The following is a 19,984-nucleotide window of genomic DNA, read 5'->3' as shown; positions in this document are numbered from 1 at the left end:
TAATGTTGATTGAGGCTCTCCCCAAAATCAATCAATCTAAGTCTTTCTTTTCACATTAGCGGTCAATAATACCAAAACCATCTACACATCCAATCATTTTTTTCCCTGCTCACAAGAATCAGCAAAATTACCCAGCAAATTACGCACAGTAGTACCAGGACAACTGTCCTGTCTTCTTAACGAGTGGTTGTCATTGGAGCACCGCATGGCCTAAGTTCCCATAGAATATATCCGTGGTCCGTGGATGATGCAATAATTGATTGAATCTGATCTAGGCATGCAATCCAACAGCATTTCATATCATACCTGTATGACGATATCTGTTTTTCTTTATGAGTAATTGGGCGATAAGAACGCCATTGTTCTTTCAGCACCAAAAAAAAAAAAAAAAAGAATCCTCAAAATGTGCTTGTGAAAATAACGTAAAAAAGGCACTCTCCTCGACTTAATGGTCTTTCTAATCACTGCATATTTTCTAATTTTAAGTAATCATATTAACCTTATAAACTTTCAAATGAAAAGCAATGGCATTTCTAAAAATAATTTGACTTTTTGAATCTCAACTCACTAAATTACATCTTATTATTTTTTCAAAATGCATTTGACTTTTTATTTCTTTCTAAAGTAAAAAACTTACTTTTTTGACAAAAACAAAAAATAGAAAAGCAACAAGGGGTGGACAAAAAGAGAAACAACTCAATGCTTTACCAAGGGGAAGTGATTATGTTATATCATTATTTAAGAGAGAGAAACATACAAGGATTCACTTAAACAAGAACAAATACATGCGCACAAGGCACGCATACATTTTTTATATATGCAAATACGTACGTACTGGGCGTCCCTTTGTCGTCTCCAAGTACGGTTGCCTGTTCATTTCCATTGCAATTATCAGGCGAGCTACTTCTTTTGTATGGGGACCCCAGATAGCCGATCTTTTCGGGGGCCATTCACCGTGACGAATGAATGGCGTTAAAATGGTGATTGAAATAGTAAAAACTACATGATATGAAAATGAAGTCTATGCAAGACGCATCACATCTCATAAACACAAAGGGGCTTGGTTGGACCACCACCATGCAGTGGATTGCATCTTAAAGATGAAGGGCGCTCAACAAGCAGAACTTGAGGGCGGTGGTTTGTCGAAAACTGCCTCCATCCCCTTCAGAGTTCAGACTGCCATCACCTTTCTGATGAGGGGACCTGGCACGGTGTTGCCTTGCTCGACTGTGCCTATATGATCTTATTTGTCCTGTCATATACTACACTGGAGGAGAAATTTTGAGTGAATGGGTATTGGTTATAGTACAAAATTTACCTGGGTTTGATCATAGACAGATCATGTGTCTTCTCATCTACACATTACATGAAAAAAAAAAAACGAAAAGAAAATTCTTATCTTACATTTTTTTTGTATATCCTCTGCATATATAGCTAGGCCCATCTTTGACCGTGAGGAAGGATGGTGATGGTGTGCAAGTTGTGGGTACTCGCACTTTGTTATTGGATGTGTGTTGAAGAAGGTGGATCAAGCAACATCTATAGTGTTGCGCTGTGCCCCATCCCTTTTTGGGTGGGGTTAGGGGGGGAGGAGCAGTGCTCCACTGTAATAAGCATGGAAACAAATCACCAGCGCAATCATGAATACTGTGACCAACTGGGGCAATACGTGTATCAACAAAAGACAAGCACGACTATCGACGACGACGTTGGAGGGCAAGATGGTCAATTAGGACACGCTTGTGTACGCACACGCAGACACGTTCATCTCTCGTCTCTTAGTACGGAATGGTGCAGAGACCTTCTGTACCGAATTGACCAATTTACCCTGGCATTTATAGGATCTTTGGACCCGCAAACAAGCTCAAAGGGTGAAGTAAACAACATTCTGAAAGTATGGTGTGTTAAGGAAGCATGTTAGAGGTCTGAGGGTCATCTAAATCTGGGGTTTTGGTTTTCATTTTATTAAGGGTGGGGGTTGATGCTTGAGGGGGCTACATGTGGAAATCAAGGAAGGATGGTAGCGAAAGAGAGAAAAGAGTTGGATTTTATTGCCGGCTTCCCTATTTTTTTTCACCTCCGCCTATTTTGCGCCCCCCTGGTCCGCTGGCACAACCCCCCCCCTCTCTCTCTCTCTCTCTCTCATAGAACCAACAACCATATCTAAACGCCATATGTTTAAAAAAACAACTATCCCCATATGACAATACAGCTCTCATCGTAAGAAAACCACCTTTCCGTACGAACCTCCGGTTTTTACTCGTCCGAAATTCACACTCACTACCCTCCCCATCATCAGTGTTGTTGTATAAGACCCTCTCTCTCTCTCTCTCTCTCACTCTGTGAGGAACCATTCCCGAGTCTATAGAGGATCTGGAAATGTCCATGGAAATCGGAAGTGAGCATGTCTACTACCTTCCTTGCAACGTCTGCAACACTATCCTAGCGGTACAGAGATTGCTCCTTGTTTTCTTTTCCACTAACATCTAGAATTCTGTATTTGCTTTTTATTCCGTGCAATTCTGATGTCCAAGCCTATTGATGGTCCTTGGAGGAATTGAAGAAGAAGAAGAAGAAGAAGACGAAGAACAACAACAACAAAGTTTTGCTTGACCTTCATTTGATGGTTGTGATTGCAGTTGCACCCACCGGGACAATAATCTGTGCTTTTGGCTCTTAGATAAAATTTTCTTTTCTAAATTTGGTAATTTTGTGGCCCTCTTCTCTTTTCACCTTTCTGCATTTCGGCACTCGCGTTCAGTTTCAAAGAACTGAGCTGCAATTTGAGGGAATTGATACACAACTTGCTTGCTTCAACTTTCCACCGACATATGACCTTATGAAAAAAAAATGCCTGACCATCTTTCAAAACAAAAAAACCAAAACGGAGAGTTCCAATCCCAAGCATGCATATCACTGGTAGATTTTTGCCTTGTATTGCATAAATTTTACTTGTTAATCATACTTGTGATGACCAAGATAGATCATGGTATGAAGATCACGGAAGTGGAGATGTCCATGAGTTGCGGCTTAATTATTATATGATGTCTACTTGATTATGGTGCTTTCAATCCTTGGCCACTTCAAGCTTTGGTAGTTGTCTAGGTGCAAGTGGAAGGGCTTTGCAAAAGGATCCGCTTGCATCTTTCTGTGTTTTCTCCATCTATTTCGGTCTTTAATTCCGTCAATCCACTGCTCCATCCATCCTTCCTTCGACTTTTCTTTCCTCCTCTTTTTTTTTTTTTGAAGTTTAATATAATACAATTCAAAGAGCAACCGTTTACAAATAGTATGCTGATACCAACTTTTCTAATAACTAATGACTTTCACGAATCCTCACGTTCTCTAAGAAAAAACGATAAAATGAAGACGGCATGCCTCTCAACTTTTAATTCTGATGAAAATTGACGAGATAGCGGTGCAGCATCATTCCCTTGAATAAGCAGCACCACCAACAACAAGAACGATCAAAACCAACGTCCAAGGCCTGCCATGTCTCATCTGCTCTTACATCCATTGGAACCTCAACCAACCGTCGTCTGATCCAACAGAAAAGGCATACAAAACCCCAAAATAGAAGCTCTTTTTCAGAAGCAAATGGTACCCAGAAAATGACTTCGCCCGGCCGGTATATATAGAGTTTTTCCTTTGGTGAGAGGGCCTCCATTTTCTCGCTACATAAACCGTTCGACGTGGTGACAAACGGTGAAATTCTTTCAGCAAAAGACGGGAAACAAAAAATTTAGGGTAACCTGCACTCCTTAAATTTCAGATTCCAATTTCTCCTAATTCTGCACAGTGCGTTGATGGAGCTTCCTGGGAACGCTGTGTGCGATCGCAAAGAGGAATAGGATCTTAATTTGGAGGGGGAGAAACTGAGGGTGGGTTAAACTTATGCCAGCAGGGGGAAAGGAGTATCGAATCTTTGAAAATGGAAGAAACGAGCGGCGAAAGGTCGGTGGGGTGCTTCCCCCCATCCTCCCTCTCCTTGGAGAATTGATTCAAAAAATTAATTCGGCGATGGCTTCCGTTTCATTTGTCAAGTCTCTGTTCACATTCCGTCCTTTCCGTCTTTCCTTTTTTATTTTTATTATTTTTTAAGACAAAGGAAACCCATAACAGACAAGCCGAGCAAAAGTAAAATAATTAAAATATAGGAGACCTTAACAGAACAGGTTTTCTTGCTCTCGCACCATTCTGCCTTTCTTTCTACGACTGAAAAGACCGTTTGACGAGAGAGACAGATATGCCTTACTAAGTTTTGGTCTTGTGAACGTCAACAGGTAAGTGTACCATGCACAAACTTGCTCAACATAGTGACCATAAGATGCGGTCATTGCTCAAATCTTCAGTCTGTGAACATGGGAGCTTTGCTACCAGCAGCCATACCCATTCAGGGTCTCCAGGTAAACATAAACAAATCTTTTTTTTTCTCGATTAAGAAAAAACAATATCAACGATGATGACAATGATCTGATGTTGCTTTATCACGGTTGGGGAACTTAAGGCTAAGTAGTCGTGTCTTCAAACCGGAGTTTTACCTTGTATGGAGGCGAGCTCGTTAAGTGACCCGGTTTATTCGTCGTAAAAAAAAGAGCGATGATTGTAAACTTGAATGAAACGAAAAATCTAATGGTGGCGCTTTTCCTGTTTTAGTTTATTTGTCTTGATTTTTTTCCTTCATAGATATAATTATTATTATTATTTTGCTGCCTTACAATGGAAGTACTGGAAGATGATTACGTCGTCCCGGTCGACAGAGATATATACCAAAAAAAAAATTTATAGAGGATAATTAAAAAGGAAACTAGTCTCACCTCCGGATAAGGAAAACGAGACAAACAAAAGCTTTATTTCTTCTGATGTGATGAGTGTCGCCTGAGCAATATCCCATTTTTTTCACGCAGTAGAAACATTAATGGATTGTGATTGATTGACATGGGTGTGGTCTTTAATTGCAAAATCTGCAGACTCATGCTTATAGCTCTCAACAATATGGAAAGGAATGTGGGTCGTCTTCTTCCATATTCAACAAGATTCCCATGATGGGCCCTGAGAAGGATGAACAAAGGATGCTTCCTAACAAGCGTAATTCTCTTTTTCCTTTTGCCAGCTTTTTTTGACCGTCAATGTAGTAGTAGTAGCAGTAGTTTATGAGGACGCGGCATTATAAAAATGATAGCAGGATTATCAGGTACAGGTTTGATTGTTTTTTCTTGTAAGTAGGTTTTTGGTTATTTCGCTTTGACTTTTCATTATTAACCATGGATTTTGTTAGAAAAAAAACAACTAATTACAATAGTTGATGTCACATACAATGAAAAACTGTTACTACAGTAGCTTTTTACCGAAAACAACCTTTTCATTTTTCATTTTACACGCATAAAATCAATTATATTGACTCTATTTATAGAAGAAAAAATAATCTAAATCCCATAAAACGAGAAGCATTACACCCCTATTCTCTAACTTCTACCACTACTTCCATTATCTTCAAAAAAAGAAACCACCATTTACAAACATTTGCCATATTCTTACTTTCTTAAAAGTTAGCCACTACCTTGAACATCATTGTTTGAACATCAACCTTACAAATTTTAAAGTTATGTTTACGCATATTTCTGACTCGGATATCCCCTTGTTCTTGTTCTTATTGATATTTTAGATGGCAACTTTTATAGTGTTCTCCCTTGAGTTTGAGAAAATGTACTCTTGAATTTTTTTTTCATGGGATCTTGCTCCTAAACCATGAGATTGTTTTTCTTTCTGGGCAGCACCAGAAAAGCGGCAACGAGTTCCTTCAGCATACAACCGATTCATCAAGTGAGTATACAATCGATTGGTCTCAAGATTATTCATCAAGCAAGTATACAATCGATTAATCTGTAGACTATTCATCAAGCGAGTATAGAATCGATTAATCTGTAGACTATCTGACGGACGATTTGTATCGTACGGTCCTTATAGAAGGGCAATCTAGCCATTGTTTCGAATTGGAGGGGGTACCTTTTTGTCCTTGACAAGGAATAGCTTATATATTTGTCATGTAGCATCGTTAAGGCATTCTGATTAATACCTTCTTTGCAGGGAAGAGATCCAAAGGATAAAAGCCTGTAATCCGGACATCAGCCATAAGGAAGCGTTCAGCACTGCTGCAAAAAATGTAAGATCCGTCGCCGTTTTCTTGTCACAAATAATGTTGCAGTCATGCGCATTCCACATATAATGCACTAGAACTTCATTATTTTAATGCATCATCACCAAGAAGAGGCATGGGCAACCGGTCACAAAAAGAAAGAAAACCCATACATTTTTCGTCACCCCTGAAAAGCAAAGTGAACCAAACATGAAATTTAATCTCAAACTGGAACAACTCAACTGGCCTTCCGACTCGGGCAGAAGAATGAATTGATCCACAATTATACCGTCATTGCTGTTATTTTTCAATAGTCCTTATTTTCACAGAAAAGGAAAATACAACTGAGTTTGCTTCCCTAAGAATGAGAATAAATTGAATGCCTGAAAGGAACTAATAATTGTGATACATCTTGTTGAAGTTCGTGCTTTTCTCTTCCCTTTTTAGATAGGCATGAACATGGTTCAACTTTCGTGGTCTAAATTTAGATATTACGAACGTCGACCCCACTATGGCTGCAGCCTTTCTCCTTGGATAGTTCCAAACCCCTAAGAGGAAGAACTCAGACTCTATACAGTACCCACAACATATGAGCAAGAAAATCTAAGGATGTCCACTCCATATCTTTGGCCAAGCCTATGCATGCAATCTTCACATCAATGTCTGTTAACAAGCATGCCTGAGGAGAAATCCTTTCCCTGCCAATTGTCCAGATTTCTAGGCTAAATGTAGGATATTTGATAAACTGATTCCCCTGAAATTATTGCAGTAGCAGTAGTTGTAGTATCAGTATCATGTTCGAAATTATGAATCATGTCCAAATATTGCAGAGGTGCCACTTTTACAGCTGCCTATCTGCGAATTAGTGAAAAGATGCTGGTTGTTGATGTGGTTGCAAAAGAGTTCTTTGCAACTTTTCACACTCCATCACCTCTTAGGAAGCTTGACTTCAAAACGTAACGGTGTGCTTATATATCTTCTACAGTACTAATAGCAGTAGTAGAAGTCGCCGTGGCTGAAGAACTCACTGAAGCTATTTTTTTTTCTTATTTTTTGGCGAAAATCTTGTATTTTCATTAAAACTATTAAAAAGGAGTATAGAAATATCATCATTTGCCACGAAGAAAATCCATACACCAAAGGATATAAGCAAAGTAATCCATGATTTCTTCAAACTTGTCAGATATTATCACACCATATCTCATAGCGCCTACTTTAGCAAGAATTTTAGCAGTTGAGCTCCACAGATCACAGCAAAGGATTCAACATTACATTATAAATGATTTGGATTAGGATATCCCACTGGTGGTTTATCCTTCCAAATCTTATCATAGTTGGTAAAACACAATTTAACCAGACAACAAGAAATATAATTATTACCCTTATCCACACCTTGTAGCATTTAAGCCTAGATAATAGAAAAACGGTGTTGAGATGCCGGTTGTGGTTATGATTTCGATTCAGGCACCCTTCAATCTTCCTTTTGACAGACCTGACTGGAAAATCACATCCACTTTTGCCAATCTTCGACCCAAACCTCTAACTTTCCAATAAATAGCTATTATGGTTAAACTGTGCTTAAGATTTCCATCTGGTCTGTAGACTCCAACCGGTGTGGTCTGACATTGATACCATACCGGAGCTGAATTCAAGATTTGGTCAAAATTTCACTCTTTGATACCCTTACCCATCAGCCCACCTAGTTCAGTACTTAAATCTTGAGGCCAATGCTTGGAACTTGATGTATTTTCTCCAGGTATTTTGTCAAGTGCCAAAACCAATTGACCCACTTTTGATTGACTTAGAATCCGTTTACTGTGACTCTGAGAAGGCAATGAGACAAAGGAGTGGGTCCCGCACTTTCCTCTAAACCGAGATTTAACGCTTTCCTTTTCCCCGTTGGAAGCAGATCAGGTCATGCTGAACATGAGCGTTTTTGCTCATGCTGACATCGTGGCCATCCGATTTGCATTTTAAAAAGCTCAAAAGTCAACAAAACCACGTGGCATTCATCCAAAATGCAAACAGACGGCCACGATGTGGGCATGAGCAAAAACGCTCATGTTCAGCATGACCTGATCTGCTTCCATCACCGTTTGTGGTACGAATGTTAAGATAGGATGGCCTAGAAACTTTCTTGAATAATAACATTTTTCAATAGCTCACATGGTTTCCGGACATCATAACAAATTTCTCTTTTGAAGTTTATGTAGAGTCGATAACCATAGTTTTAATTAACCACTTGGTTAAAATTTTGGTATAAGACTAGGATCATTGTTTATATCAGGGCATTTTGACTAAGTGCCTCCTCAGCATGGCCAGGGACTTTGCAAGAACCAAGTTATTAGGGATGTTATACTTTCATAGAAGGAAAACACAAGATTAGCTTATTCGTTGTAAATTCAATTGGGCTGACCTGAATGTTCCATTCTTGCAGGACCTGCGGTCCTCTTTGTTTTTACACTGAGTGACATCTCTTCACTCCATGCTGTAATACTTCCTATCTGAAATGAAATGAAGCAATATTTTTCCTTCAATAAAAAAGAAACACAAGATTAGGCTTTATTAAGAGTGCTCACTTAACAATACAAGAAATTGTGATCAACTATCGAGAAATGGGAAAGTTTTGGCTAGTCAAAACAAGTATATATATATATAGTAGAGGGTAGCTGCCTACTTTGTTTCATACCTACCACAGCCTACCGTGAGCAAACGGGGGGTGGGTCCAGATTATTTTTCACAAGTTTGATGCCGCAGATGAGTTGGGCATGGCTAATTTGCTAGGTAATGACATTTGGATTATGTTTTTTAATAAAAAAATAAGTTTTTTTAAGCTATATATAGTAGAGGTTGCCTACTTCGTTTCATACCTACCACATTCTACCATAAGCGAACAGGGAGCTTTCGAGTTGTTTTTTCGCAAATCTGACCCCACAGATGTGTTTGGAATGGCCAATTTGCTAAGAAACGACATTTGGATTGTGTTTTATTTTATAAAAAATGAGATTTTTTAAGCCTTAGATATCTATGATATTTATGAAAATTTTATACCGTCTATTTTTCAACCTTATAAAAACGTGTATGTGCATCAGAATTCGATGATGCAAGAGTTTATTCTTATAAAATAAAAAACGTATAATGCATCTGTACTGTCAGATTTGAGAAAAAACATGACAAGAACCCTTCAAAGGCACTGTAGGCTGCGGTTGGCACTGGTCGGAGTATGCTCTCTCTCTCTCTCTCTCTCTATATATATATATATATATATATATATATATATATATATATAAGACTGATTAATTATAGAGAAATGGTAAGAGCTCTGGCTAATCAACATCACATGAAAATGACGATTATGCTAAAAGAATTTCCATAATTTCATCAACTAATAAAATGATTTTCTTAAATAATGCAAATCAAAAGAAACTTTTTTTAAGAATATATAACTTTAATACCAATTCACATAAAAGCACTAAAACCAGTACATGTATGCTGAGCTAGAGAGAGGAGCAAGGAAACAGTAGAATTGCTAGTTTAACGAGTCACAAAGTGCATTTGAAGAAAGTTCAATCGCAACTACATCACAAGAGATCATAGCTTTTTAATAAAATCTTAGTAAATTCTCCAATACTAAAATCAAAGAAGATTTTACTTATGAATTGAGGAAAAAATAATATGCAATAAGAATGAAGTAAAATAAGGTTTATAGAGGGGAAAATGACAGCGTGGGAAAAGTGACACGGTTAAGAAGTGTATTAAGACAATAAAAGTGCCTAACCTAAAGTCCATTATTAGTGTATAGTAACTGTCCCAACACACACTCAGATAATGAAATTTAATGTAGTAATTATATGTCAAATAGAAATTATTTATTAGCCCAATAGAGTCTGACTGTTTTTTTGAAAATTTCTTTTTCTTTTCCCTCTTTACATGATTTCATGCCCCTTATTAAGAACGTTTTCAAGAGCATATACAAAGTGCGTTCTTCAAAGGAACAGGACACATTGAGTAATTAAGCAAATAATGTCGGGACAATAATTAATCAATGAAACAGAACTTTTAACTGAAGTGTTTTTTCGGTACACAACAACAGTAACAACACACACACATTCCTTGCTTGTATTTTGCATCAATAAGCCTGACTCCAGTGATAGATCATCTAAGAACTAGAATCAAATTTTAGATAAAAGTTAGTTCAGCTAAATTAGGTGGAAAATGTGGAGGTTGCCATTACATATCGAAGCTTAGAACCCTACGACTAATCTTGGACAGGAAACCATAAGATCAAGCTAGAACAAACATGCATGCTACAAAAAGTTTGGTTAGCTATAGAACAAAAGCCATTTGTCAAACATGTGAAGAAGTCATGGTAATTGTACACATATAGCAACAAGAACAATATACATTTAATTTGGCTGAATAGGGATGATTTGATTGTCCATAGATGACCGTAGGTTTGTAATGCTGTGTAGACTTTATGGTTAAATTCATGATTTAATTGATTATGATCCTCACCATTTTAAAGTTCATGTGCTTTGTCCTCTTCTATTCTAAGATCTCATTTCATTTATTGCATAAATGGGCTTTGTCTATTCAAGTTATTTTGGAAGAATAAAAGGTTATTCCAGAAATTCTTGGTAGTGTTACTCTCTCGTTCATTCCCTATTTTATTCTATCTTTAACCTAGAAACTAGAAACTATGTGCTTGATGAGTGCCATAGTCGAAGTTTTTAATATCAGTATAATTTAGTGAGAAATTCTTACATGAGAAAATATAGCGCTATTCACTTTCATAATTAATTTTCTTTGAAAAAAATAATTCACTTTCATCATTATTGAGATATAGTACTTTCTTTAAGCAAAAGAAATATATTATCTGCACATATTGTCCAAATTTGGAATTTTTGCTAAGCACTAAGTACAATATGGACGCCACATAGAAGCCTTTTTTGTTTTTATAAAAGTTAAATTATATTATTGATTGTTATATATCTAGAATAATTGATTTGTTCCATCATCATCATTATCGTCTAAGGATGATGACTACCATAGGAACAGAAAAAAACAATTATATATCTAAGAACATGCAACAAAAGTAGTCATAGCTTATGTGGTTCTTTGTTTTTCAGTGGGCTCACTTTCCTCATATTCAATTTGGATTAGCTCTGGAAGGCAACAAGCAAGCTAAGTTTGACGATACTTTTCTAAGTGGAGGAGCACCAATGCGTTAAACATTTCAATTAGCATTGAGTATATAAGTATAATGTAGTACTTCGTTTTGGCATGTTTAAACCAAGTTATCAAGATCCCTAAGACAATTAACTCCTGCAGTCATCTTCCTGTTGTTCTCTTCTTAATTCATCGCACTGTGATCGTGCGTGGATTATTCCTAAATTTGTAATAAATGCGGTTGTTTTAACATCATCGTATCAAGCTGTTTTTTTTTATATAATTTATATAGTGGCCATGGGTGCAGGACAAGCCAAAATAAAAGGTTCAGCTACCTCTTTCAGAAACAAAATTGGATTTGATGAAACTTAGATATTTTCCCCATTAATTCGTTCGCGAGAGAAAACAGTTGCTTCATCACATAAACTTGGAATTATTACTCCAAGTAGACATTGCTCTACAGTTTAATCTTCTGCAATAAACTGATCCATGGACATAGTAAACATGCATGCAGTTAGTGGAATCATATGCTTCTATAAGTATGCTTCAGTCATTATAATCTATATCAATGGAATAGCTTGTTCTAAAGAAAGATTCTCCATTAGGTTTTTTCTTTTGCACTATACATCGAGTGATTTCATTAATTTCTGTAGATTTCATGGCGCTATGCAGTATAAACTTGATATTGCAAATAATAATGCATGTGAGACTTAATTAACCAAACAATGTTTGAGAACAAGCCAACAATACCTAAACATAGACATATATAAGGATGGAAGAAATGCAAATATTTTGTATTTTAATGCAAAAATATGACTATACACTGCTCATTTCCCACTATATTATATACATCATCCTTTTGTGCATGTGCATATATGCATACCAGGGTGGCAGACCAAGTCCAGATGCTGACGATCCATCGAGTTATGACTCTTTCACTTTTGAATCCTGGAAAATCCTACTAGGAGTCAGTACTACAAAGATTTAGGGTCATTTCCTCAGTCTGCTTCTACTTATAAGTTCATAGCCTTCATGGTAACTTCATCAATATTACTTACCAAATAAAAGGCCTGCTAGGGAAAACTAAGTAATTCTCCCAAAGGATCAGTTGAAACCCCCTACTTGTTTCTGTGATACCAACATATTTCCCTTAACATGTTTTTATTTCTATCAAGAAGATGGAAAATGAGACCGACTCTTCCAAACCTGAGCAGCAGGACGCCTAACTGCTTTCTAGAATGGGGCCAAGACATGAGGTGGCAAGTATTACACCCTAGCTGGGGTTCTGGGTTTCATGTGCATATCTCTTTCACTGGCTTTTCGGACATGATTTGCTTCCGCAAACCAAATCACCAACATATTTGGTGTTTCATCATACGTGCCACTAATTTTTTTGTTGTTTTGCAATCATATATATGGCCTCTTTAAGTGCACAAAAAACTTGAAAATCTGTTGTTAAGATACCTTTTCAGACAACAAGACAAATCAATATTTCACATTGCATAGGCATAATACTCCACAAATTAAGAAGAAATCTTAACAACTAGATCCTGATATTTGAGTCATGCTGGATAAGAAGCAACCTTATTAACCATATCCATGGGGCCTATTTGCCTTTCTAATCGATCGCAAGATCAACCCCGCTAGCTCTAACTGACACGGTGCCAAAGTCTTTTGCGTAGGCCCATCATCCGTACAACAAATTTGAAAACTGACATCCCTCCTTCATCTATCGTTGCACAAATATCCTGTGGGCATCAGGTTTTTCAAGATGAGACAGTCCATGCTGTGAGCTCATCCGATGCATGTGGGCTCCGTGATCATGTACACTAAGAGTACGTTTGATGCGACATTCTCAACGTGATTTGGACAAAAATTACGCCAAGAATGGCAATTTTCAACAAACATTGGATGTGGCGGACGACGATCCACGCGTCCGCCGTATTCTTATAAGTATGTTATTTTCGTTCCACCCTCCCCCTGTTACAAAAATAACAGGAACGAAATGAACAAAAATTTCTCGATGGGTGCACCGAACCATCTCGCACGCCCGACACTCTCTCTCGGAGCTCCTCTCTCTCTCTGTCAAAACCCACTCTCTGAACCTCCATTCCCCCTTTCTGACCCCATTCCCCTCCGGCGACCATCGCTTGACCCTGTTCCCTCTCCTGCGACCATTCTCTCTCAAACCCACTCTCTCAACCCCATTCTCTCTCAAACCCACTATCTCAACCCCCTTTCTACCTTTCTGACCCCGTTCCCCTCCGACAACCATCATCTCCCTCTCCTCCCTCTTCTGCACCCTGAGCGCCTTTCTGACCATCTGGATCTCAATCGCCCGCTTCGACTGCGGCTTTGATGGGAAGAGCGAGATGAGGAATGTCAGAATGTCTTGCAGAAAACCTAGAAACAACTTTGGGGGGTCGGGTGCCTACACCGGCGGCGTGTATGCGTTCACGCAGAGCGACATAATTCCCATATGATCCCACGACTCCCAGAACCTCAGATCCCTCTCCTCCACCGGAAGCACTGCCCTCAAAACCCTAGAATCATCTAGGATGACAAGCACGGCCTCCGACCGACGCCGGGGAGGAGAAGTTGGGGAGCTTCCCCTGCGACTTCAGGTCCAAATTTTTTGTGTAAGGAATCCGGTTGCGGACAACTGGGAGGTCCCGAGACCACAACTTCACCTCCTCTGGAGACATCGACAACAACTTCAATCTCTTCACATGTTTCTTCTTGGATACCTTTGCAAGGGTGTCACGTCCAGACAACAGGAACGAAACCACCATGAGCATCGTCGACAGTTGTAGAAGACGATGCCATTTTCTCCTTCGATCAGTTATCCACACATTGTCATCAAACAACAGACATTTAGAACATAGCATCTGAGTACGATTCAAACAAACGTTGAACTTGGAACAGTTGTTACGGAACAAATAGAACCAATGTTTTGTTTCATCCTTTTTGTTCATTTTGTTCTAACCTGAACAAGCCATCAAACATGCCCTAAGTTTACTGGATTCACTCCAAGGGGTTAGGCTCTTACAAGAAGATTCTCAACATGGTTAGGGACTTTACAATCGTTTATTTTCTTAGAATACAAACCATGCTGATACTCATGTTCGTGTAGGAGATTTACATTAAAAGAATTAGCAACCTTATCCATGTAGGACTTCTTGTCAACGTGGGATTTTATGAGGAGTTCTACATTCACTTTGGAAGCTTCTGGATTATTGGACTGTGGATCTAGGCCCGGACCCGGATCTATCCTCTTTACAGTTTTAACTACTTGGGGTGGGTCATATAGGACAATGCAGATCCCTCTTGAACCCCAGCACTTGAACCATGGTTTCTCCTCGATGAATATCAAAAAAATAAGATGACAAGATATTTTGATGAAACGCCACTAAGAACAGGAATAAAGTTGATATGATTAACATCTGTTTTTTTAATACAATGCTTGATATAGATTAATATGAAACAAGAGTCATTATACTCATAATGGAAGAGAACATCAGATTATTGTTTGGTGACATGGAGTCGCCATAGCAAGCAACCGATGCTAAGATTTGAAAAGAAAAATATGTACAAAATATTGCATGGACAATTTGTAGTTGACATTCAGTGTCGAAGAATATATCCAAGAAGAGTATACTATATATAGTCCAAACTTGTAACTTGGATAACTTGCAGTCAAGATGCACCAATGAGCCTCCATACCAAGGATATGCCCAGCGACTTCATAGACTTGTTAGGAGCGTCAACTGTTGGATTTAGAATCTAAGAAAAGACTTTATTCAATTGTTAAACTTGTTCATGCTAAATCATTAAAAAGATCAAAAATGAAACTTTAAGCAGAAGCATACCTGAATCCATTGATGCTCCGATAGATCTTTTCTAAACCTTATGACAGAAGAACAATTTTCTTTCTTAATGGGGAGGCAAAAGAGAACAACCACTCTATATATGGTTTTAGGGACCATAACCTAATTGTAACCACCTTATAGTCTACTTCCAATTTAGTCAATCATAAAATCAGAAATTAACAAATGAGAACACATGAGGTCTCTACACATAATATAACCATACTCTATGAGATGTCATATGACCCAACCATACAAGATCACTTTATATAGGCCTTAACCTTAGACATTTTATAATATGTGATTAAACATATGTAGGCCCACACAATTTATTTACCAATCTCTCACTTGGGCCACATATGTCACCTTACAATCACGCATTATAACCTTATGAGCTAAAAAAACATTATCTTATTAGATGACATCTCTAACAATTTGGTCTATTGATCATGTCAACATAGAACCAAAGCGGTCTTCATTACAAACATCGTAATTAGACCTATCAATGATCACGTATATTGATATAACCGATAACATAGATCAAGTATGAATGTGAAGCATAAAAATTACATGTAATGTGATCCAAACATGCCTATTTCTGACTGGTCCTGCTTATTCTTTAGTAAGATCACAACAAATGAGTACAAAATGAAATTGAAACCTGAACTTTATACTGAAGTAGTAAAATAAAACTTTATTATATCATAGAACATCCAAATACAAACTCCCACTAAACCAACATATCATTAAATGATATAACACACATTCGAGCAGTATGCTCATGAAAGACCGTGGGTGGTAAACCTTTTGTAAGCGGATCCGTAATCATGAAGTTTGTGCTAATATGTTTTATAGATATCTGACTATTCTGCATTGTTTTATTAACAACAAGGAACTTAATGTTAATATGCTTTGACTTCGATGAGCTCCTGTTGTTGTTGAAATATAGCATTTCCAAATTATTGTCACAAAACAACTTTAATGGTCTTTCAACATTATCTAAAATTTTGTAGCGTAGTGACAAAATTGTGTAACCATATTCCATGATTGGATGCCTCATAACAGGTTATGAACTTTACTGCCATAGTGGAAGATGCAATGACTGTATGCTTGGCACTTCTTCAAGAAATAACTTTTTCAACCAACAAAAAAATATAACCTGACATGGATTTGTGATTGTCTTGGCATCTGACAAAGTCAGAATCAGAATACCCAATGATCTCTAACTGATCTGACTTCCTGTATGTGAGCATGTAATCTTTTGTTCTTTGCAAGTACCACATGACCCGTTTGGCTACTTTTCAATGATTCATACCTATGTTATTCAGATATTTGCCTAACATCCCAACAATGTATGCTATATCCGGACGTATACACACTTGAGCATACATATGACTCCCCACAATAGATGCATAGGGAATCTTTTCTATATCTTTAACTTCAAACTGGTGTTTAGGGTACTGAGCAAGACTAAACTTGTCTCCCTTAGCAACATGAGAGTCACTTGGTTTATAATCCTTCATGCCAAATCTGTAAAGAATCCTTTCGATATAGCTCTTTTGTGATAATCCAAAAATACCCTGAGAATGATCTTGATGTATCTGAATCCCTAATATAAAAGCAACATCACCAAGATCTTTCATTTTAATTTTCTTTGTCTAAAATCTCTTGGTTTCATGCAATATGCCTATATCATTACTAGCAAGTAATATCTCATCGGCATATTAAACCAAGAAAATATATTTACTCCCACTAAACTTATAGTATATGCATTCATCTCAAAACCAAATGAGAGGACAACTTAAAGAAATTTATGATACCATTGACGAGAAGCATGCTTAAGTCCATAGATGGATTTCTTTAATTTGCAAATCATTTTGTTTGCATCGTCTGAGATAAAATATTCTGGTTGCATCATATATATTGTCTCATCAATGTCATCATTAAGGAATGCAGTTTTTATATTCATATGATGTAGCTCCAAATCATAATGAGCCACAAGTGTCATCATAATTCTTAAAGAATATTTTGTTGAAACTGGAGAGAAAGTCTTTATATTGTCAATGCCTTCCCTTTGAGTGAATCTTTTTGCAACAAAATGAGCTTTATATCTTTCTACATTACCCATTGAATCCTTCTTGATTTTAAATATCCATTTGCAACCAATAGGCTTTACACCTTTAGGTAATGGGACAAGATTCCATACGTCATTATCTTTCATGAATTTAATCTCCTCATGTATGACATCTATTCACTTTTGATAGTTAGAACTTTGTATAGCTTGATGGAAGTTGATTGACTCATTTTACCTTAAGCTAGTATCACCCACATGTTCTTGAGCAAAATAATATAATCATCTGGAATTGTCCTTCTCTTCTCTCTAGTAGATTTTCTTAATGACACTTGTTCTTGAGTTACTTAAAATGTTTCTTAAGGTTGTTGAGTTTGTACTCTAGAAGTAAAAGCTTGATTATGGATAAGAAGATCTAGAACATTGCCTTGTTCTGGATTTATTGGGACAATGTCAGAAATAAAAATCTTTTCATTGTCAACAACAACTATAGGAAGATAAACAAATTCTTCTTAAAAAACAATGTCTTATACCTTATCACTCCCCCCAAACTCAGTATCTTCAAAAAAATACGTGTTTCCCATATCAAAAAAGGACTTATTCACAAGGTTATAAAATTTATAATTTCTAGATCTTTCAAAATACCCAATAAAACAGCAACTAATCGTTCTAGAATTCAAATTCTTTTCATGTGACCTATATGGCCTAGGCTCAGCTGGACATCATCAAATATGAAAATGCTTCATACTAGGCTTTTTGCCTGTACATATTTTATATGGGGTCTTGGTTACTGCTTTAGTTGGTACTCTGTTCAATACATAAGTTGCAGTCTTTAGTGCTTCTCCCTAAAGGGACACTCGTAAGGTAGAATGAGAAATCATAGTCCTTACCATATCCTTTAAGGTCTAATTTTATCTCTCAGCAACATCATTCATGCTAGAAGTGCCTAGCATGGTGTACTAAGGGATGATATCATATTTCTCTAGGAATTTAGCAAAGGGCATTGGACGTTGTTCACCTGATCCATCATATCTACCATAGTATTTACCACCACGATTAGATCTGACGGCCTTAATCATTTTTTCAAGTTGGGTTTCAATTTCAGCCTTAAATAATTTGAACGCATCCTGGGACTAAGACTTTTCATGAATCAAATATAGGTACCCATAACGTGAATAGTCGTATATGAACATAATAAAATATTGTTGACCATTCTAAGAAGCCATAAAAAATGATCCACAAATATTTGTATGAATTAATTCTAAGACATCTTTTCTTCTCTCGGCAGTTATCTTCCTTATGTTTATTCATTTTCTTTTTATGCACTCAACACAAACCTGAAAGTCAGTGAAATCAAGAGAATCAAGAATCTCACTTGTCACGAGCCTTTCAATTCTTTGTTTAGAAATGTAGCCTAAGCGCTTGTGTCATAATAAAGCATAATTCTCATTGGCTAATTTTTGTTTTGTACCACATGAACTTGAATACACGGTTTCATGACAAGAAGCAATAATATTAAGTAAATATGGGTTATCAACCACAGATTAAAAAACCGGTCTCAATAAGATTGGAATCAAGAAACAATTTAAACTGACTATTTTCAAATAAACAAGAATAACCAAATTTGTCCAATACAAAAATAGAAACCAAATTTTGTCTAAATGACAGTACAATGTATGTTTCTTTCAAATCAAAATAACAACTATTCTTTAATAATAACCTAAAAGTCTTTGCTGCCTCCATTTAAACTGATTTGCCATCATCCACATAGATGAATCTTTCAACATCAATTGACGTTCGACAACTTAGGTAACCCTACATAGATACACTTGTGTGAGTGGTAGCAACACAATTCATCCACCAAGTATGTTTGGGTACAGAAGTTAAATTAACCTCAAAATAAACCAAAGTAAGGAGGGTACCTTTCTTTTCATGCCAAGCATGATATTTGGTACAATCCTTCTTCATGTGACCCTCACCTTTACAAAAGAAATAACTGGACTTTGTATCTTGATGTCTCTTTTGTCTCTTCTGCGATTGAGGACCCACTGCAGTTTCCTTATTCTTTTTTTCTTTTTTTAAAATTATTTTTAGAGGTAACCGTCAAGTGAACACTTTCTACCTTTTCTTGTTTTATCCTTTCCTCTTCTTGCACACAATGTGAAATAAGCTCATTAAGAGTTCATTTATCCTTTTGGCAGTTATAACTGACCTTAAACTGATAGTATTGGGTAGAAAGAGATATCAAAATTAAGTGCATGAGTAAGTTCTCAGACAACTCTCACTTAAGTGCCTTTAGTTTTGAAGCAAGATTAAACATTTCCATAATATACTCTCTAATGTTCCCTTTACCTTTATACCTCATTGAAATACTACTCGAAAGGAGAGTGCTTCTCTCAGTCTTTTTGTTTTTAGCAAAACATTTTTCAATTTTCTCAAAGAACCTCTTGGCATTAACCTCTTCAGATATAGTGCCTTTGAAGGTTTTCAAAATTATACATTTTATGATCATAAAACTCATGCGATTGGATCAATCTTATTGCTCTTAGTTTCTTTTATCCTCAACAGAACTTCTATCTGTAAGAGTAGGTAGTTGATCCTTTCGAAGTGCAAGGTCTAAATCCATACATCCAAAAATAATCATAACATTCTCCTTTCAATTTTTAAAGTTTGATTCCTTCAAAATAGGGATCAAATTGATATTTGCAGATATCATAAAAGCAAAAATATTAACTAAATAAA

At 36.9% G+C, this 19,984-nt stretch overlaps 1 protein-coding gene across 1 annotated transcript; it reads left to right on the top strand.

Moving 5' to 3' along the window:
- The first annotated feature begins 2,353 nt into the window (after positions 1 to 2,353).
- Positions 2,354 to 11,560, top strand: LOC149830739 (axial regulator YABBY 5-like). The gene is made up of 6 exons (XM_090015918.1): positions 2,354 to 2,448; positions 4,284 to 4,406; positions 4,971 to 5,088; positions 5,775 to 5,823; positions 6,088 to 6,163; positions 11,266 to 11,560. The coding sequence occupies exons 1-6, from the start codon at positions 2,380 to 2,382 to the stop codon at positions 11,365 to 11,367; spliced, it is 537 nt and encodes a 178-aa protein (XP_089872044.1). The 5' UTR covers positions 2,354 to 2,379; the 3' UTR covers positions 11,368 to 11,560.
- The last annotated feature ends 8,424 nt before the right edge of the window (positions 11,561 to 19,984 follow it).

This window comes from Nuphar pumila, chromosome 8 (assembly GCF_984573655.1).
Source record: "Nuphar pumila chromosome 8, dmNupPumi1.hap1.1, whole genome shotgun sequence".
Classification (NCBI taxonomy): domain Eukaryota; kingdom Viridiplantae; phylum Streptophyta; class Magnoliopsida; order Nymphaeales; family Nymphaeaceae; genus Nuphar; species Nuphar pumila.
The sequence above is the reverse complement of the archived record's forward strand: the minus strand, read 5'-3'. Positions and strand labels throughout refer to the sequence as shown.